Genomic DNA, 22,027 nt, shown 5'->3' with positions numbered 1-22,027 from the left:
TAGTGTGCTCTGTGCCCAGCCCAAACTTACTATTCAACGAGTACTAGCTACTGTTGTCACTGTGGCTGTTTCTATTGTGATTAATTGAAAGCTTAAGACAAAAGTAGGTGTTAGCTATGGAAAGAATAGGCAGAAATGTGTCCTGGGAAGAGGAAACTGGAGAACATCGTATTTACTAAGAACCGAAAGGACAGTCTGGCTGGAAGCGTGGTGAAAGAGATGAAGTGTGGGTAGGAACGCTAGCACTGAAGTTGAGAAAACGTGCATTAGCTTAGGAGTGGCAAGACCAAATTTGCAGTTTCTGAATATGACTCCGGCTGAAGGCTTGGGTACCAGATTGCAGTGGATTGAGACCAAGTGAGAGGAGGAATTAGAGGCGGACAATAAAGAAAACATTTCTCAAGGTGTTTTAGCAATTAGGGAAGGAGCGGGAGTTCATTTTAACATGAAATCTCTAAGAAAGAGGGAGAGAAGGAATCTGAAGCAGAGCGAAAGGGGGATGCTCCAATCCAGAAAGACTCTCATCTATAGAAACAGGAAGAAGAAAGGAAAGATGACTGATTCCAGGTGTGTTTTCAAGTTTGGTGTGTCAGGTGAGGGAGTTTTTTCTGGATGGCTATCTATGTCCTTAGTTAACTTGAAAACAGCTGACTACAGAGATTGACAAGGAGGCTCATGCAAATCTTCCGTTGGCACCATCACGTAAGGCCACCATCATTTTTACCTTCTCTCTGGATCCCTCTAAATACTGGCGTGGAGAGCTAAGATGTAAAAAGATACTGTGGTTACAATCTCTTTTTACATCTTTGTAGCCAAAGTCAAATTTGCTCTTTACTTATAAAATATCAATTTACCTTTCCTTTTCCTAGATGCCGTTTTCTCTTAATAACCTCAAATCTTTGTTTTCCTTTTCTGAAGCACAATTCCAAGAAAAAAAATAGCGTCAAAGTCAAACAATGGATAACCATCAAGTTTTTTCCCTTTGCTTTCCACAGGATGGCTACTGGGCTGACAGGGCCTGCGAGAAGCCTCTTGGCTACATCTGTAAGATGAAGTCGCAAGCCCAAGCGCCAGGAATAGTGGAAGTAGACACAGGCTGCCGGAAGGTGAGTGCAGAATGCACACAGCGATCTCAGATCAGCAAACATTATGTGAATACTTGGCTTTACTTTTGTCTGTAAAAGTATTTTATTATTGTCAGAAATGGCCAAGTGTTTCAACCGTGTGAATGTTCAATGGTTTCTTGTTAGCGTTAGTATCATTTTCTCTGTAACGCCTTCTTCAAGCATTCTCTACTCTTACCACGGGGTACATGTGGTCAGTAGCTCCTTCCAGAGTGTCATAGGAATTGGAGGAAAGAGAACAGGGAATAAAATGACGCCCCCAGTGGAGCCTGGTGAGGGTAACCAGATTAAGGCAGGTCACAGGAGAAGGGGTCATCGAGGTATTGGTTGTCTGTGACCGTACGGGTTGTCAAGGACATTTCCAGCAGATAACCATCAGTTGCAGATGGCAAACGATCCTTAGTCATGTTTTCCATTGATAATATTTCTAATGAGCCTGCTTCTGGTGGGGATTCTTCTCAGCAGATCACTGCGATGGGAGGCAGGACAGCTAGACTCCGGCTGGGAGTAGCCAGCAGTAACTCAGTTAAACTAAAGCCATGCCTCGTATGGCGTGTCAACCTCACCTGGATGACAGTTAGCAACACCTGCCCGCAGGTCTTATACTTCTTTGAGGTTAAAGTAACTGATCTCTGTGAAACAATTTCTAGAGGAATAAAGAAACTACAAAGCACAGAGTGCATGATTATCATGTTCCTGTTTGATGGCTGAGCGGCTCATCTGCCTCTTTTTTCCTTTCTCACTTCTCTTGGATAAAAATAAAGTAGAAACTAATTTTCTTTCCAAGAGTGTCATGTTGGGATCCAATTATCTTATAACAAACATCATAATTCATGAAACATAGTTTAGTGCTTTACAAACAAACCATTTTGAAAGAAAAATAGAGGCGATACAGAAAGTCACAGAACGTTAGACATATACAAGATCTTAGTGATGATCAAAAGCCCCCTTTTAATTTCTGCATTCTGGAAATTTCAACCCAGAGAAGATATGACATTCTTTGAGTCACACAGAGGCAAAGCTAGGACCCAGGTCTCCTGCCACCAGCTCCCTCCACTTTCACTACCAATACACTTATATGTTCTTTGCCTAATAGTTTGCATCTACAGGAGATTGTGTATTATTGAAATTTTCTATAAATAATAAACAATCCTTAAATTTTATTACTTCCACACAAAGTTTTATATGTATGTATTTTCTAGTAATTGTCATATCTACAATCTCTGATGAAATCCAATTTAATCATTAGGATGGTAATAAGAAAATATCAGCAATCGTTTGCCAGTGAAGCTCAGTGACATTAAATAATTTGGCCAGTTTAAAAACACCTGCTCTAGGCAGTGACTTCCTCAAAGAGCTGGCAAGACCAGAAAAAAAAAATCCTCTCACCAGCAAAGGAAGACAACAGGACAGTTTTCTTTCTTTCTTTCTTTCTTTTTCGTGAGGAAGACTGGCCCTGAGCTAACATCTGTTGTCTATCTTACTCTTTTTGTTCGAGGTAAGTTGTCGCTGAGCTAACACCTGTGCCAATCCTCCCCTACTTTGTATGTGGGATGCTGCCACAGCATGGCTTGATGAGTGGTGTATAGGTCCGTGCCCAGGATGTGAACCTGTGTACACCGGGCCTCTGAAGTGGAGCACGTGAACTTAACCCCTATGCCACCAGGCTGGCCTTACAAGACAGTTTTCTTTGTCTGATCCTGGGCACTTGGTGGTGTAGAGGTCTTTTTGAGAATTCCAAACCACGGGCCAGTTGTGATCCAGATGTAGGATTCAGTTTTCAATTCATGGCTACCTGTGTGGGAAACCGTGAGCTAAGATTAAAGTGGTCCTGAGTTACTGATGCTCCAGGATGTCTGACAGATGCAAATGCAAATCATCTTTGTAAAGAAGTCCCCTTTTCCAGCTGATTAAGAATCCTACAGATGAATTTGAGTTCCCAAATTTTAAAATATACCACCAGGAGCTCTAGATGTGGGAATTAATGGATATGACATTAAAATGAATGTGTTGTAAAATGCTTACAGAAATGAAAAGGTGGGATTGAAACCATGGACCAGCCACCAAGTATAGTTACATAGTGTTTTTATTATCAGTCAATTCTAAATATTTTTTACCTCTATTAAAATTTCTTTGACCGGGAATTATTTAGAAGTATTTGTGTGTGTTGGTAGTGGTGGGGTTTTTGATGGCAGTAATGGGCTGCTGAAGTGGAGAGCATGAAATTTTAACCACTAGGCCACGGGGCTGGCCCGCATATAAAGTTTTTGTTGTTACTTGTTGAGATTTTCCTTATGGCCTAGTTCAGAGTCAGTTTTTATAAATATTCCATGTGTGCTTGAACAGAATGGTCTTTGATTATTGGGTTCAGAGATCCATACATGTTGACTAGATACAATTTAGCAATTATCCAGATATAACATTTCTAATATTTTGTTGTCTTGACAAAATACTCTCCTTGTAATTCTGTCAATTTTTGCTGTATATGCTTTGAGCTATGTCATGATATCTTCCTGATGAATTGGTCCTTTCATTATTATGTAATTACTTTCTTCATTTATAGCAATGCCCTTTTTTTTTTTTTTTTTTTACCATACAGTCAACTTTAAATAATATTAGTATTGCCATGGAAGCTATCTTTTGCTTAGCATTTTTCTGGAATCTCTTTTTCCAACTGATTGCTTTTAATCATTCTATTTCATCATATTCCAGGAATGGCTCTTGTAAATATACATCTGCATTTTAATTTTTAATCTGATTTGAAGAATTCTGGCTTTCAATGGCAAACATATGAGTTTAGATTTGTTTTGCAAGTGATATATTTGGATTTGTTTCTGCCATCTTTTGTTTACCGTTCTGTTTTCTTTTCTTTCTTTTTTTCTCCTTCCCTGCATACCATCGGTTCTTTTGAGTATTTTTATTCCATTTTCCTCATCTACAGGTTTGAGGATTGTTCATTCTACTTCTGTTTTTTTTTTCCAATGGTTACCTTCATGTTTTGAACATGCATTCGTGACAAAGTTAAATTTAATCATCTCGATCAGCTTCCTGAAAAAAATGAGATTAATCCTTTACACATTTAAAAAAAATTTTAATTTTGAAATAATCTTAGGCTCACAAGAAGGTGGAAAAATAGTACAGAGAGTTTCCCTGTATCATCCACCAGTCTTCCTCCAATGATAACATTTTATCTAACGTTATCACAATCAGGTAATTGACATGGATAATATATTATTAACTAAATTACAGATCTTATTCATATTCCATTCTTTAATTTCCCACCCCTAATTAGTTATCTTTCCTTTTTGTGCAGGCAATCAGACCTGGATTTACTAAGACGTTTGTTGATATCTTTACCTACTATTGACTTGCAGCCCACTCATTCCTCCTGACTTAAAATTCCTTCTTGCCAAAGTAAATCTTTTTGTAGTTCCTTCACTGAGGATCTGGGAGTGAAAAACTCTCTGTCTTTGTCTGAAAATGTCTTGAATGCATCCTCGCCCTGCATAATAATTTGGGTAGGTTGGTTTAGAATTGTAGATTGACAGCTGTCTTTAGAGTAAATTGACGTATGTACTTTATATATGATTTCTTTTCTACTGGCCTTTATGTTTGTCATTGGCATTCATTCCTCTGATTAGACTAATTCTTCTTTTTTGAAAGTGGGTACTCTCTATTTTCTCTCTGATTGATTTTAAGATCTTCTCATGTTTTTGTCATTCTGCAGGCTTAGTACAAAACTGAGATTTGAACTTAATTTTATTCGTTCGGTTTGGTACTCAGTGTGCTTCTTCATTTTGAGGATTTGTATCTTTCTTCCAATTCTTGAAAATGATCAGTCATTAATTTTATATGGTGCTTCTGAAATTTCTCTTGGGTTGATATTCTCCTATTTTCTATTAATATGTTTTTTAACCTCTTTTCATATTTTCACCACTTTATTTCTCTCTGCTGCATTCATCCAATTTGCTACTTTTTCTGAAACCCTATTTTCTATATTTAATCTGGCAACTGAGTTAAAAACTTTATATTTTTATAAAGTTTATATATATTTTTAACTTTAAATTTCTCTTTTCTAGAAATTCTATTTTGTGTGGGTGTATTCCAATCCTCTTCTTCTTTGTTCTTGGCATTCTGATCTTTCATTATTGAGTCTATACTTTTGTCATTCAAATAATCTCAAATGTGCTTGTTTTTATTATATTTTTCAGATTGTTTTATTATGTTAAATTGTTGACTTTTCCTTCAAATGAGACATTTTCTCACGTGGTTTGTAATGTTTAATTATGGGTTAGTCCACATCCCATCCAAACCACAACCCTCAAATATCACAGTCTTAGATGACCGGGGTTGTGGAAATATTTCCATTGTGTGGTTTTGTATTTGACTTCTCGGAGTGCCTAGGAGAGTCTCCTTTTATGGACCAAGTTTTATTTTGTTTTACTTTTGGCTGTGGATTGTCATACAATGTGGATAGAGGCAAACTGAGGCCGGCATCCATCTGTGGCACAGATTTGGTATTTATTTTCAAACAGAATAATTTTTTTCCTGCACCTAAACCACAGGCAGATGACAAGAATCTCAGTCATCTGCTGGTTCTGTGGGTAGAGTTTTCTGGCTTTCCTTTCACAGAGGGGCTACCCTTAGTGGGTATCATCTTTATGTAAGGACTTCAGTCCCATCTCCCTGTCTCAGGTGGGCTGATGGCCAAATATTGTAGTCCATGTGGACATTAATACCCCAGACTCTAGACCCTAGGGCCTTAATCTAGGTTTGACACACAACTGGGCAACCACAATCTCAGCTTTTGCGTTTTCCTTTCCAACTTTTTAGTTTTCCATTTGTTTTTGGTACCTGGAGATTTCCCCTTCTTTCTCTCAAATTCTAGTATGGATTTTTTGTTTATTGTTGTTTTTGTTTAGCATTTGTTTGTGTTTGAAGTATGGGAGAGGAACCACGCCAAATCATGCTGCCTGAAGTGTGATAAGTACTCTCCTGTGACCAGATGATCCAGCTTTAGACTCATTGTCTACTATTGGCCTCAAGGGGCAACGAAGCTTGCTATTCTGCACATTATTTCTTGTAGTTACCGATTCTAGAACTGAAACCTTAGTCGTTCTGTTCAGTTTCCTTGGTAAATGTTTCACAAGTCGTTTCTGTTGGAGGATGAATCAGAAGTGGAGAAAATGATTCTCCCCACCAATTTTGTATCATAATTTGTCATATGAGGAAGAATGCACTAGTGTTTTTTTTTAATTCGTATAGATGATTTTCATCACATTTCAAATTATTTGGATTTGTGTTCTTCAGACACCTTTTTGTGTATCAATTTACGTTTCATGATAGAGGGATTATTAACATAACATTATCTAATAAACATGCACGATAATCTGCTTGATGACATTAATAGGGCTGGAAAAGACATGGCTTCTACTGCTATTTGATTGGGCACACACTTTCAACGTTTACAGAAGCAAACCAAACCTGTGGAAATGAGAAGGCTTATCTAACAACTATTGAAGACAGGTAGGCAACAATTTTGGTTTTATTTTAAAATATGTCAAATAATGAAGCGATTTCAGAAAAGCCTAAGTATCAGCATGCTCTAAATTTCTGAGTAAATTATGTTTGATCTCAAGGTATGGTTTGTAAAGGTGGAAGTATTAAAAATCACATCCTTATTTGGATTCTTCATTGCAGGCACTATAAAATATTTTCCGCTTTTAGCACTATAATGCAATATTCAGAAGAGCTTATTAATACTCTAGTAAATGTAGTTTACAGATGTAACTTTTTTCTGATCTCGTATGTGTCAAATTTTTTAAAGCAGGAAAAAGTAAGAAAATTTGTTAGATCAAAGATCCCACTTTCTATCTTTGCTACTGCCTCTACCAAAAAGAGAGGGCAGAGAGATTACTGAATATTTACCCATCCTTTCCATCCTTCTGTTCTTTTCCTTTCTAGGTTTACTTACCAATAGGCCCAGAAAATCACATAGACATAGAGCATTTTCTGTAACTTTTGGCCTCTAGGGTCCCATCCATCTTTGAGATTTTAGTATTTATTTATTTTTTCCCTACTCTTTGCATAGCGCTGCCTTAGAGACAGAAGAAACTTAAAAGGAATTTTAAAATGTCCATTTAATTTGCAGTGAAAAGGTAAAAACTTATGGAGTTTTAATACAATAAGTTGTATTTCTTGGCCTTTCAAGGTAGACCCGATAAAAGGCAGAGGATGCTATTGATAATAAGAATCCTTTGATAAAAATGAAGGATGTCATAGAATTTGTACAGTCTTTATAAAAGAACTTGTATTTCAAACCACATCCTTCCTTTATGTACAATTATATGTCTGAAATATTGTAGCACCCTGATACAATGCTAACATCTTAAAATTAGAACATACGTAGTTTTTATTTTATGACAAGGAAATGGCCCTAGGACTACGGGGCCATGTTGTGATTTGCTCTGTAATTGATCTTTTGGTCTATTGGAGCACGATGTACAGAGTTTTCCCTATATTTTATATTTTAGGTTTGTTTTTCTTTATGTTTTCTATTGCATTTATATTCAGGAGCTCACTAACTCTGTGGTTAAATTTGGTTTTTAGACATTTAAGAAATATTTAGTTTGGAACTTTTAATTTTTTTGGTTTGTCCAGTGTAGGGAATGAAATTGTTTAGACAAGGGTCAAACAAATGTTCTGTTACTGTAGCTTTTTCTACCTTTTCCCTCTCTGCTCTCTCTGGAGCCATCTACACCTCCCTTTGTTCCTAGAAACTTTTGGCACCACTTTTCTTTTGCTCCAAAGAGAGATTTTTGCCTACGGTGCTGCCTCATTGTCTAATATTCATCAATTAAGATACACTATGGTTGCTTTGCTAACCAAATTGTATTGTTACCACATCATGCCAAATACGTAGATCAGATTCAAATGCAGAGAAAATATTGGAATTTGTGATTCTGTTCCCAGTCCCTTTTAGAGATTGAAGTTCTGCTTCTCTATTTTTTTTGTTGTTGTTGTTAATGCTGTGGGGTTGATTCTGCCTTCTAGCCACTGACCCTGTGGACAGAAGAGTGGAACCCTGCCCAGTCTTTTTGCACCATCCTCTCTGTATCAGACAATTCTCTGCTGCTGTTCACAGGGTTTTCATAGCCAATGTTTTTGGAAGCGGGGGGCGAGGTCCTTCTTCCTAGTCTGTCTTAGTCTGTACACCATGGGTGACCCTGCTGGTATTTGAAATACTGGTGGCAGAGCTTTTAGCATCACAGCAACACACAGCCGCCACAATGATGACATCCAACAGACAGGTAGTAGGGTTTCCTGGCCAAGAAAAGAACCCGGGCTGTGGTGGGGAGAGCACCGAATTAACCCCTAGACCCCCAGGGCTGGTTCTGCTTTTCTGTATTTCTTGATAATTTTCTCTTCTGTTTCTTTCTGTTTCAGAATGAAACTGAGGGGAAAATTGACACAGGTTTTTCTATTTGTATTATCCTTAATAATGTTATGACCTCTCAACTTCATTAACCAAGAATTGTATAGAGCAAGTGAAATATTTGAAAGTGGACTGATTTTTAACCAATGTATTTTAAAAAGCTATGGTTTGCTCCTTTGCGTTTTCAGAATTTTCTTATATTTTGAGGAGGAGCAGAAAGGTTTGTGAGGAATAGAGAGAAATGGTTCGAGTATATCTCAATGATTTTATTCACTCAGCTAAATGGTATTTTTCTTTCTTAAGATAACATTTCCGTAGTGAAAATTTGCATAACTTAACTGACATATAAATACACCACAATATGTTTGAATGAGCAACTAAATCACAGCTCAAACATACAATGAAGATACTTTCCATGTTGATAATTAGAAAAGTCATATGCTTCTAAAATTTAGCCAATTTTTAATTTTTTTTTTAGATATGAACAAGCCTTTCTAACTAGTTTGGTTGGATTGAGGCCTGAAAGATATTTTTGGACGGGACTTTCAGATGTACGAAACAAAGGGACCTTTCAGTGGACCATTGAGGAAGAGGTTCAGTTCAGCCACTGGAATTCAGATATGCCAGGTACGTGGAGCGCTTCCCTCTGAGGCTTTCATTCACCTGACAAGTCCATCAGACAAAGCCTGTTATTCCCCGACATACCTTTCCAAATAGACTATGTAAATTAATCATTCTTTCAGTATTTCATATTTCATTCTCTCTCTGTTTTTTTTTTTTTTTAATTTTCCAATTAGTTTGCAGTGGTTTAAGAAAACAAGGAAGAGAAAACTGCTAGGTTATCTGGTACTGTTCTGTTTGAAAAATATTTATGAAATCCAAAATGGTCACAAATGTTCCAAAGGACTAACTTATTTCTGAAAACTTAAAGCTCTAAGAAAGTGATACAGAACTGTTCGGTGCAACTATAAATAGAAAGATTCCTGCACTTGAGTGGTGGAGCAAGCAATAGTGCTTATGTGGGCCTCATTATTGTGTCTGTGGCCTTGGCTAACCCTTTGTATGCCTTGGATTTAATTTTATCCTTTTAAGAAACCTGCAAGGTAAGTTTAAGTATCTTCATTTTAAAGATGTGAACACTGGGACTCAGGAAATTTCTGTGACTAGAAAACTTCCAACCATGGATTTAGACTAATGTTACTGAATCAGGTTAGTTTTTGCCCAGCACCGAGAAAGCCAAACACCGAGACAATGAGATCACAGCAGAGAGAGGGTTTAATCACAAGGCAGCCACTTGAGGAAACTGGAGAGCGAGTCTCAAATCTGCCTCCCTGAAAATGGGGACTCAGGGATATTTATGGAGTAGGGGGCAAGGTGATCTGAAACGTGGGGATAGGTGATTGGAGGTGAGGAGAGAGGAGGTAATTGATGATCTGCGCAAGCGTAATCAGAATCCATGCCTCTTTATAGGATGCATGTTCACAAAATGGCAGCATTAGCATGATCTGAGGGTGGAGTTTTTAGCTTCCTGATGTCAAAAAGTCACTTATTGGGCATCTGCACAGGCGCAGTTGATGGGTTGATGGTCTCAACCAGCCTGAACTGGACAAGGGGGTCTTAATTCCTGAAAAACAGCTCAAACGCCCATTCCCATGGTGACCCAGGCACCAGGGAGGAACCTCATGAAAGTTGGATAGTATATTGCCTAAGCAGCACAGTTAACAATGGGCAGGTGATGAACCAAAAGCTGTAATCAGTAATTGCAAAAAAAGGAAAAAAACTTTAGTTACCAGCTACCTAATCATCCATGGCTGTTTACTGGTTTCACTAATGTGTGTAATTCCCAAATCTGTGCTGTTGACACTAGCACCACCCTGCCTTCCTATAAATTTTGATTTGCCTGCCCTAGGAAGCAGTTTCTGAAATAGCCTCTGAAAGATTCTTTGTCTTCTTTATACGCTGGTGTCATAGCATATGACATCATTCAGTGTGACAACACCCAAAATTTAAACATCCTTTGTAGTCAGATGTTTCATCGTGCCTGGGCAGAAGGCTAAAGAAGGAATAATAGCTCCAGTGTATGAATTTCAGTCCTAATCTTTGAGAGTTCTTTTAACTTGTATCCTCAGCTGTCAATAACAAAAATAGATTAGTAGTTTGGACAGTGTGATTCATATTTAATTATTGAACATTCTAAAAAATAGTAGTATTTCAGTTCATTTTTAAATAACTAGGTATTATATTAAGAGCTGAGCGCACACTTAAAAAAAAAAATACTAGTAAGAGTGGTAATTCTTACTCCCTGGATCAAACTTCTTAACTTCACTGCTGTTTTTCATTCAGCAGTAGGATTCTGGGAGATTCATCCTGGAATGTCCTTCAGGAGTAAAGTTGGATGAAACCAGAGCCTTAGGGAATCAGGTATCTTAGAGAAAATATTTTGGGAAAGATGTACCTCCCCAGAACTTTGAGAGTTACTTCTAAACACTTACCGTCCTTTAAAAGAAAGTGATGAAAAGATTAACTCATCTTAGCAGCAAGGACTCCTCATGTTTTCAAAGTTCTATCTTAACTATAATTTGGAAAGAACCACAACTGTAAAAACAGAATTATAAACTATTAAGCTTAGTAAAGTCCTCATTTTGTTTTATGTACTTTTTTTATCCATTAAAGCTGGCATTCGTCACAACTCAAGAAGGTAGGTAGTGATATTTGCATTTTAAGATGAGGAGACAGGTTCAGAGTGGTCGAGTAACTGATGTGAAATCTCCAGCTCCAGTGAGTCTCATTTTGACGTCTGTGAACACCTTCTACCCTGGGAGACCTACCTGGGCCCTAGGGGAAAAAAAATTAAAAAAGGATCTTAAAGAATTTTTTTAAAAAGAATCATTCTTTCAGTATTTCATATTTCATTCTCTCTCTGTTTTTGTTTTTAATTTTCCAATTAGTTTGCAGTGGTTTAAGAAAGCAAGGAAGAGAAAACTGCTAGGTTATCTGGTACTGCTATTAAAACACTATTTTTGCCATTATGGTAAATTTTATCATACTAAAAATATTGTATCATTAAATGTCTATGTGTGGGGCATCCTGCCAGATGTTAGAAACACAAAATGTTATCAAAACCCTTACATTTGAGGTTATAATTCCATGGGGATACAGGCCACACAAATAAAAAGTAAGTAATGGTTCAAAGTTGCACAAATGAATTGCTAAATGCTACGGGATCTCTACTCTCCATTTTCTCCTCACATGTGGATTTTCCCCCATAATCTGACACTCAGGTTTGAACCATCTCCCGTGAGCGTGGCCAGCCTTCAGGAGCACTTCTGGAGTGAATTCTACTTTGTGTGTTTCATGCAGGGCGAAAAGCAGGATGTGTTGCCATGAGAACTGGGATTGCAGGGGGCTTGTGGGATGTTTTGAGATGTGAAGAAAAGGCAAAGTTTGTGTGCAAACACTGGGCAGAAGGAGTAACTCGCCCACCGGAGCCCACCACCACTCCCGAACCCAAATGTCCAGAGGATTGGGGCACCACCGCTAAAACAAGCATGTGTTTCAAGGTAAGTATGACGTGCTAAGCTAATAATGGATTTGTAATATGCTTCAGCCTAAAGAATAACCTAAGGAATGAAAACAAAGCCAAACCAAAACCCACAGTGCCCAGGCTCCACCTGTAGAAATTCTGCTTTTATTGATCTGGAAGGGAGCCTAGACATCAGTTGTTTTTAAAGAACTCTCCTCGGGTGCATGCTAATGACCAGTTGCATTTAGACCAACACACACAATCGACAACACAAGCACAACTCACAGAAGCCTTTCTTGACGTGCTTTGCCTTCATCACTCTCTCTCTGCTTCTCTCCCAGCTCCCAGGCTTTCTTGCTCTAATCTGAGCTTACGCTTTTCATCTTAATGAAAATTTCTGCTCCCCGTCATTCTCCCCCATTGCATCTCATTTGTGGCTTGTTCTGAGAGCCCAAGCCTTTAGCTAACTGAGTGAATAAATAAATGTACAATAATGTCCCCTGAGTATCCTAGAGATAATGCTCCATCATTCTGATTTATCCCCTGATTATTATGCCTGATGGGAGATGAAGGCATTGCTAGGTAGGGGCACATGGCCTTTCAGTGTCCTTTAAATGACAATTGTATATTCTTAGGCTTGACCATCCATTTTGTCCTTATGCAATCAAGTTCACCAAAACAAACAAACAAAAGCCCCAGTGAATTAAGCATTTGGGTCTTTTTTTTTCCCCTCTTTTAAGTCCTATCCTTTCTAGAGAAAGTTAGATTTAGCCGAATATGGAAATATACTTATCTACTGCTTAATGATACTATTCTCTAATGTGCCACTCTTTGGACCTCTTTTATTCAATCCTTTCAATGGCATATGGCCGTTGCATGCCTTGTAAGACAGTTACGCAAGGCTGATGAAGAACTTGAATTACTAACGTGTATCAGAATGAGCTTGTTTAGTCTTCTCTAACTCAACAGGGGTATGGCTAGTTGGGTTGGTAACTCCCACTAGTAGCAATAAAGACTGATGAGCTGTTCAATCCAGACTAGTCAGTCAAGGCTAAAAGCATAATTCACATAGAAGGACATGTATTGGGCCAAGACAGGAGAGGATTTTGTAAATGGGTTAACTGAGGACCAACATGAAGCAAATCAGGTATTTTATTGTTGCCTCTGGAAACTTTTGAGTTACTATGCAAAGGCCAGGTTCATCCTATACTCGGCTATTAGCCTGAGGGTGGTAGGCTATGGAGATTTATCACAGGATTTTGAGAGAAGCAGCAGAATTATCCAGAGCTTGGAAGTGGACCAAGGGTTCCGGTAGATATTATCTAGATAGATGTTCAACAAATCCAAATAAGTGCTTCACTAGAAATTCTGTAGTTTTAGAGGTGGTTGGAGCCAGGTTTATTTGAAAATACATAGACCATCTTTGTACATATTAAGATGTGGGAATTATCAATAAAATTCAGCTGATAGTAAATTGATTTAAGAAAATCAAGTCTTATACCACAGTCTAGCAAGTTGAGGGGCTCACAGAAGTCTTGGGTGTTCCCGAAGTGGAAACTTGTTCAAGGTACCTTAGTCTAGATAGCTCAAATTAGGGTCAAGGTTGGCTTGGGTTGCTTGGTGACAACTGGGCAGCCATAGTCTGTTGGAAGCAAATCTCTTTTTCCACAAGCCTGTGATTTTGGGGGCTGTGACTTAGGAGAAACAACAAATGAAAATTATAAAAGTTGGTGGATATGATGAACTCCTGTACTGTTTGCATACTGATAGGTGTTCCCCAGATTGTCACTGTGGATTCCATTTCACTGCAGTCCGGTGGATAATATGACATATTCTCTAAACTGTGTAATCTATTAAATTCCATTTAGCTTATAACCCATCTTTTTAGATGCTCTGCCAGATGAGTGTCTGTTGTGGCATGTGTTCCAATGTTAAAATATGCATCCATAAGGAAAAAGACAAGACAGTTTTGAAGGACACTACCAACAATGTGTTGAAAGACTGCCAGATTATTCATTGTTTATGCTACACAGGATAACAAACTGTGGCACAAGCTTAGGGAGGTTGTTTTCCTTAAAATTTCCTTTATTTATGTTTACTTTCTCTGCATCGTTTCTTTCATTTTTTCCCCCATCTCAAGGCCACATTTCACACTTAACCAAATTAATCCTGTTTTCTACAATGAGCTGTATGCCTAAGGCTTCTAAGATTTTAGTCTAATTTCTTCTGTGCTATAAAAATGTGATTTTTCTGTGGTTTTCTCAACAAAATGATCCCCCAAATTTTGTTACCCCAATATTCATTCATCAATCGATTTTCAAACAAGAGAATTATATTGTTTTGGGCCATTGCAGTATCTTGTTTTTCTATAAATGAAATCTCATCAAAAGGAAATAATTATTTCTCTTGATAAGCTCTGATGTGTAAGGTAACTTCTGAAATTATATCGTCTCTAGCTGTATGCAAAAGGAAAACATGAGAAGAAAACATGGTTTGAATCTCGAGACTTTTGTAGAGCTCTGGGTGGAGATCTCGCTAGCATCAATAACAAAGAGGAACAGCAAGCAATATGGCGATTAATAACGTAAGTATCTTTTGTATATCATGCTCCTTCCTTTTACCTATTGGGTGCTAAGGATGTTGAGAAAATTCTCACATTTTCAAAATTGTTGGCTCGTGAGGTTACCCTGAGTACATTTATCATATCCCAAATCCATGGGTCCGTTTTGATTTAGTTTCACTCCACGTGCTTTAATTTTATAGGTCTAAATCCTGTGGTGAATTGCTTTATAAAAGTACAAGACACTCAATATCTATTGTTAAATGAACAAACGAATGACTGTATTTCAATGCTTTACAATGGTTTATTCTTAAAAGGACAGGCATTTCAGGATCTCTATGGGTTGTCCCCAAATGCACATCTATTGCATACTACTTATCTTTAGTCTTTGAATCTCTTTATCTGTGTACTAACTAATTTATGTTTTGGAGGTAACTTTCACATTTGATTAGTCCTCATAACTAAGCAAACTCACTTCACACAATAGCATAAGATTTCTTTATGTCTTGTATATTGCAGGACCAGTGGGAACTACCATGAACTCTTTTGGTTGGGATTGACATATGGAAGTCCTTCAGAGGGCTTTACTTGGAGTGATGGTTCTCCTGTGAGTAATTTGATTTAAGACTGTATCATTTTCTTACCTTATTGTGTATTTATTTTGACGTTATTCCTTGGCTTAATCCAAATTTTTGGTAAGACAGGTTCTTTTTTTAATTAATTAATTAATTATTTTAAATTTTTTTGTAGGTATTTCATTTTTTATTTTTATTTATTTATTTTTACGGATGTACATCATATTTCAAATTCTGTGTACATTACATCATGTTCACCACCCGAAAACTAATTATTGTCCATCCCCTCACATGTGAGCCTAATCACCTCTTTTGCCCTCCCGCCTCCCTCCTTCCCCAATGGTAACCACCAATCCAATCTCCAATGCTGTGTGTTTTTTTGTCGTTTTTATCTTCTACTTATGATTGAGATCATATGGTATTTGACTTTCTCCCTCTGACTTATTTCACTCAGCGTAATGCCCTCAAGCTCCACCCATGTTGTCACAAATGGCCAGATTTCGTCATTTCTTATGGCTGAATAGTAGTCCATCATGTATAAATACCACATCTTCTTTATCCATTCGTCCCTTGATGGGCACCTAGGTTGCTTCCATGTCTTGGCTATTGTGTATAATGCTGCAATGAACATAGGGGTGCAAGTATCTTTATGCCTTTGTGTTTTCAAGTTCTTTGGATAAATACCCAGCAATGGAATAGCTGGATCATATGGTAGATCTATCCCTAATTTTCTGAGGATATTCCATACTGCTTTCCATAGTGGCTGCACCAGTTTGCACTGCCACCAGCAGTGAACAAGGGTTCCCTTCTCTTCACATTCTCTCCAACATTTGTTTTTTCCTAAGACAGGTTCTTATGATAGCTAGAGACATTTTTCTATGAAAAATAAATGCCATTTTAGGATCATCATTATGGCCCTGCCCTGGTATAGTTCTCCGTTCACTTAAGGCATAACCATGGTTGACTGGATGAAAAAATATTAGAAAATTCATTCCATTAGCTTATATAAAATAATATTCTGGTTCTACCACATAAAATTGATGTGTAAGTGTTTAAGCTTCTTAAAAACTGGGTGTTTTATAGAATTTTCTAGATCATGAGATCTGGAAACAACTTTTGGTATTCATTAGTAACCATTTGGCTCTGGCAGACTTCTCCATTCTCAGGAATGGAGAAGCGAGAGGCTGTGGCACATGCCCGTGGTGTTTACTTAGCAGCTCCAGTCATCACAGGAAGTGATTTTGTGTAATTTCAGTTCTACCTCTTCCTATAACCCACCAGCACCTTTTCAAGGCACTTAGATGACATGGCTTATTTGATGGCTCCATTCATATTTGGATTATATATATGAATGCATAATTAATTTTGAATTATATATGATATATACATATATAATAATATAAATATAATGTAATGTATATAATATATTATATATATATCTCTCGATAGATCATAGTGCTTAGTCTCAAACCCGTGGGCTATAATTCTGCACTGAAAACTCCATCAGAAACCTAAACCCAGCCCTCCATTTATGTCCACTGTTCATTTTGGTAAAGTTTGGTAGCTCTGTTAGCAACATTTCATAAGTCTTTCTCTTTTGTGAGAAGAACTAATTGCATTTCTTTATCCTGCCTGTCTCATAAAGAGAAAGTTTCCAACATCACATGGAATTATTATCCCTTAAGAATGGGTTATAGATGTAGGATCTCCCAATACTGACAAGTGGAGCTTTCTTGCCAAGTTTTTCCTATATATGAGTCCCTCTACATGGCCCTGGATCCACTCTATTTAAGTAAGGAAAATTGTACAATAATTAATAGCATACTCTATTCAACTTCAAAAGTTTCTGTGTAATGAAAGCTCTTTCTTTCCCACCCATGTTCATAAACCTTGCTTTCAAAGCAAAGTTATTGTGAAAAAAAGTAAATGGATTAAAAAATGTGACTATATCTTTCCTTTCCTGTTTGGATAGATGATTGGCATTGGCCTGATACAAATGCTTAATCGTTGCAATGTAATGTTTCTAACACAGGTTTCATATGAAAATTGGGCTTTTGGAGAGCCTAATAATTATCAAAATGTTGAATATTGTGGTGAGTTGAAAGGTGACCCCAGCATGTCCTGGAATGACATTAACTGTGAACATCTCAACAACTGGATTTGCCAGATACAAAAAGGTATGATAACCTGTGTTCTCCTTTATCTCAGATTGGAGAACTAACCTCATGACATCGCACTATCTTCCCTTAATTAGCAGAACCAAAGAAAATAACAAAACAAGGGTACTAGCGGGGGCCATTCTTCACAGGATAGGAATGAAGTCGCTGAGCACAGATAAATGTCCCAAAGGAACAGGAGATCAAAAGGCCACTCGGGGAATCCTGGATGAGAGTCACGTCCTCTAAAACAGTTCCCACGAATTGTGATTCTGGCTTAGGTTTTTCAGTGATGGGAGTGGGTGAGCATTGTACTTTGTAAGCAGAGTAATGAAAATACAATTTCTGTTTTGGAATTTTCACCCCTTGACCTACATGACTCATCAACAGTTAAAAGTTTCCTAAGTCTGAATATTCTAAGAATCACTTTCTCAAATAAATGTTCAACACAAAGACCAAGCATCATTTTGAGGCCCCTGATGCTGTTGGACCCACCATGTGGTTGATGGTCAAAAAGTCAATATCATAACTCAGCAAGTTCCACATATTCAAGTCAGGCATTGACATCAGAGGATTCGGGTTCTTGTATTAATATAAACAAACAGACCCACACCTTGAATCAAAATATACGTCAACTACCTCCTCAGTAAACAGATAAATGGGACCACATTGCCCTCTGCTGTTGGGGAACCTTAGCTACTGTCCCAACTCTACTGCCAGAGACGCTGTGTTGCTCCTGCTGTCTGTCAGCTTATTTTCCTCACTCCATCTGAGATTAGTGCTTTCAGAGTTCTCAGAAGAGAGGACTAAATAGCGGCCAGTTTTGCTTTGAACATCTCCGAGCTACCAATGACCATTTTCCTTATGTATTATTAGTCGTTCTATTCTTACAGATGTTAAACACATTAAGCCAAAAAAGCTAGGTAACCTGAGTTCTTTTATCAGATTTCAGCAAAGTCCAGATATACCATTAACAGCTTGGAAAGACAAATATTTAATTTAACTTTTAGTAAAACATATGTTTAATAAAAATAAGGTGCTTTGAAGAAAATATATTTTGTAAGTAAATAGTTCGCATTTAATGGTTTCAAATAATGAAATTTTAAGTAATTTTACAGTGAATGATAAGATGTGTGGCTGTAAAACTAACATCATGGAGCGCCTTCTAAATTCCAATAATTACGATACTTTCCCCCAACTATTACTAGCTCCATTTTGCTGTTGACAAAATTAAGGGTAAGCAATTTACAGTCAAGTTTGTGATTCGAACCTAGGCTTTCTGAACCAAAACTTGTGTTCTTTTCTTTCCTTTGTATGACGTTACTTGTTGTGCCTGAAAGCTGTCTTCCAATTTCTGGTGGTTATCATCGTGCCTAATTTGTTTCAATCTTAGCTCCTAACTCTGTTTTCCTTCATTCTCCTCCCCTGCAACATACTGGGAGATTTGGTGAGTGGAAGAGAGGGGAAGTTGTTAGCTATATTGATCCACGAAGATAGAGAAACTAGAAGGATACGTGATAGCAGAAGTTCGAGCACACTTTATATCTCATTTTCTTTTGTTTTCCAGGACAAACACCAAAACCTGAGCCAACACCAGCTCCTCAAGACAGTAGGTGTTTTCCTATTTTTCCATCTCCATATTGATGGCCTTTCTTTCCTGTTTCCTTTCTGTGAAGAAAATACTTACCCTAGGGAGGTGGAGAACAGAGGTTCTTAACATCTTTGGGAATCTCATGAAAGCTTGCATCTTCTCCCTCAGACAGATGCTCGTAAGCACAAACATAAAGCAGGGTAATACAATTTCTCAAGGGTTCACGAATCAAATCTAAGCTCCCAGGTTTCTTCTTATCACATGTACTGGTTTCCTATGGCTGCTGTAACAAATTACCACAATCTTGGTGGCATAAAGCAACACACGTTTATTCCCTTACAGTCCTGGAGGTCAGAAATCTGAAATCAGTTTCACAGGGCTAAAATCGAGGTATTGACAGCACCAGACTCCCTCCAGAGTTTCTAAGGGAGAATCTATTTCCTTGACTTTATTAGCTTCTAGAGCTGCATTCCTTGCATTTATTGGTCCGTGGCCCCTTCCTCCAACTTCAAAACCAACAATGTAGCATCTTGCTTCATTTGTCACAAAGCCTTCTTCTTCCATAGTCAAATCTCCCTTTGCCTCCCTCTATAGGGACACTTGTGACTATATTTAGGGACCATCCAGATAATCTTGAACAATCTCTCCGTCTCAAGATCCTTAACTTAATCACTTCTACAAGGTACCTTTTTCCATCTAAGGTTACATTCATAGATTCCAAAGATTAAGACCTGGGTATCTTTGGGGGCTCTTAGTCAGCCTTCTACAGCACAGAACCGTAGAATCCCATGGTTTGGAAGAAGCCTTAAGGGAGGAGCCTTCCTGGTATGTGAATTCTTCAATCATACACTGAAGCACCCAAGTCCATCTCTTAGTTCTTTCTTATATTGAGATGAAAGCTGCTTTCTAATAACTTCCACTCCCTGCATGTAAATCCTTCCAACTATACTATACTATTGATGAAAGTAACATTGAGAGTTCTTTTACCCAATAATGATACATGGAACTTAATTGGGGACAGAAAGCAGCTAGATTTTACAGAATTGGTGGAAAGTGGATATTTGGGCTTAGATAATTCACTCTTTATTAGGCATACACATCCTGCTTATTCTGGGCTCTCAGAGTTGCAGATACCTCTGATATAACTACTCTGCCCTTTGCACTTTTGTGTATGATACATACTAGATTCTTGAATTTGTCTAAGTAAAATTCGTCACCTTTTTCCATTAATTTTTCAGATCCACCAGTCACTGAAGATGGGTGGGTTATTTACAAAGACTATCAGTATTATTTTAGCAAAGAGAAGGAAACCATGGACAAAGCACGGGAATTCTGCAAGAAGAATTTTGCTGATCTTGTTTCTATTCAAAGCGAAAGTGAAAAGAAGTTTCTGTGGAAATATGTAAGAATATGATTAATTTAAGGATAGAATAGTGACATGTGATAAGCTAAGATAATGTCTACAAATGGTACCCCATGGTGCAATTTCAAATTATGTGCTGAATTTGAACCTTCTAAGATCAGGGGTAAAAATGCCAGAGGAGGGGAGGTGGGTGTTGGCCATAGATTTCTTGAATATTTAATGCAGAATCACAGAACCCAGAAACAATTTTCAGTCTGGGTGTTGTGAGAATCCATAATTGATGGTTTTGAGTTCACCAATTTAATTTTCAAAGGTTATGATTCTTGACTAGTTGTTATAGATCAATCCTGGACCCTTTATGTGCAGTGCAGGTTGATTATTAATTTACAAACCTGTCTTAGTTGGAGCAAATTGTTGGTTAATAAACAGTATAGCTTGATTATTAACATAAAAATCTTTCTGCTTTTACCAAAATTGTCAGCTAACAGTGAAAGTAGAATTTTTTTTCCTAAGAGCTCTTGGCTCAGTCTTTCTCTTAAAAAGCTTCTTGGTATCCTTGTTATTGGCCAGAAAGGAATGGAGAGAGAGAGCAGAAAAAAATAAGTTGAACAGTAATGAAAGAATAAAAATTCATTTGATGACAAAGATATTAGAGTGTAGTCTAACTTATCTTTATCTTTGTGGATATACCTTGGTTTGAAATTCTCAGGATGTTTCCTAATATTGCACAAATATATATGTGGATGAAAAAGTCTTTCCTTAGACAGATAGTCCCAAATGATTACTTTGTTTTAAAGAATGACTTCAACAGTCTAATTACTATAGGCATTTGATACTATAGAGAATGACTTAGAATATTTGTTTTATAAATGCAGGTTGTTATATAGTGTGCATATTTTTGTTTTTATTTCTATGAAAAGCATAACTTTGAATATACAGCAACATTTCTGCATGAGTTCTTCCTTAGAAAAGTTCCCAAATAGGCTGCCTCATGAATATGTAGGTTTTATTTAAGAATTTGCTTACTATGTAAGTATAGATTGAAATATCTGTAAATTTCCATGTTTTAGGTAAACAAGAATGATGCACAACCAGCATATTTTATTGGCTTATTGGTCAGCTTGGATAAAAAGTTTGTGTAAGTAAATTAAAATAAAACAACTTTGCTTAGGATACTGATCTGATAAATACCTAAGAGTTATTCTGAGACTTTTGTTTTGATGAATGCGTTAAAAAAAATCCTGCAGTGTTCTCAATCTAAAAAGCATCTTTAAAAAAACCCAAAAGAATATAAAATAACCCTGTTAATATTTTCAACATTATAATTGTCAAATAAACAAGTCAAAATCTGATTTAATCTTACAAAACTTCACCTACCTTTGTTTTTAGATGTCACCTGTTAGTAAATCATATCCTAAGGTCAGGTATTATACAGACATGAATACTGAATTTATAGTCATGTGTCACTTAATAGGGATACTCTCTGAGAAGTGCATTGTCAGGCAATTTCATCATTGTGTGAACGTCATAGAGTGTACCTACACAAAACTAGATGGTACAACCTCCTAAGACCCTAGGTTGTATGGTACTTCTTATGGGACCACCATCCGATATGTGGTCTATCATTCAGCAAAACATCATTATGCCGCACATTACTGTATTTTAAAAATTATGATTCCCATTTGGATTGCTCTTGGTGC

The 22,027-nt window shown here is 37.3% G+C and overlaps 1 protein-coding gene across 1 annotated transcript in view; it reads left to right on the top strand.

Annotated features, from left to right (window-relative positions):
- MRC1 (mannose receptor C-type 1) overlaps window positions 1-22,027 on the top strand; it is an 88,748-nt gene that overhangs the window by 37,855 nt on the left and 28,866 nt on the right. The window contains exons 9-18 of the mRNA XM_046679959.1: window positions 996-1,106; window positions 6,535-6,650; window positions 9,038-9,186; window positions 11,920-12,119; window positions 14,539-14,666; window positions 15,162-15,249; window positions 17,250-17,394; window positions 18,941-18,982; window positions 20,203-20,366; window positions 21,398-21,465. Coding sequence (XP_046535915.1) covers window positions 996-1,106; window positions 6,535-6,650; window positions 9,038-9,186; window positions 11,920-12,119; window positions 14,539-14,666; window positions 15,162-15,249; window positions 17,250-17,394; window positions 18,941-18,982; window positions 20,203-20,366; window positions 21,398-21,465 — 1,211 coding nt within the window. The remainder of the gene's footprint in view (window positions 1-995; window positions 1,107-6,534; window positions 6,651-9,037; window positions 9,187-11,919; window positions 12,120-14,538; window positions 14,667-15,161; window positions 15,250-17,249; window positions 17,395-18,940; window positions 18,983-20,202; window positions 20,367-21,397; window positions 21,466-22,027) is intronic.

The sequence above is a fragment of the Equus quagga genome, chromosome 12 (genome assembly GCF_021613505.1).
Source record: "Equus quagga isolate Etosha38 chromosome 12, UCLA_HA_Equagga_1.0, whole genome shotgun sequence".
Taxonomy (NCBI): domain Eukaryota; kingdom Metazoa; phylum Chordata; class Mammalia; order Perissodactyla; family Equidae; genus Equus; species Equus quagga.
The sequence above is the reverse complement of the archived record's forward strand: the minus strand, read 5'-3'. Positions and strand labels throughout refer to the sequence as shown.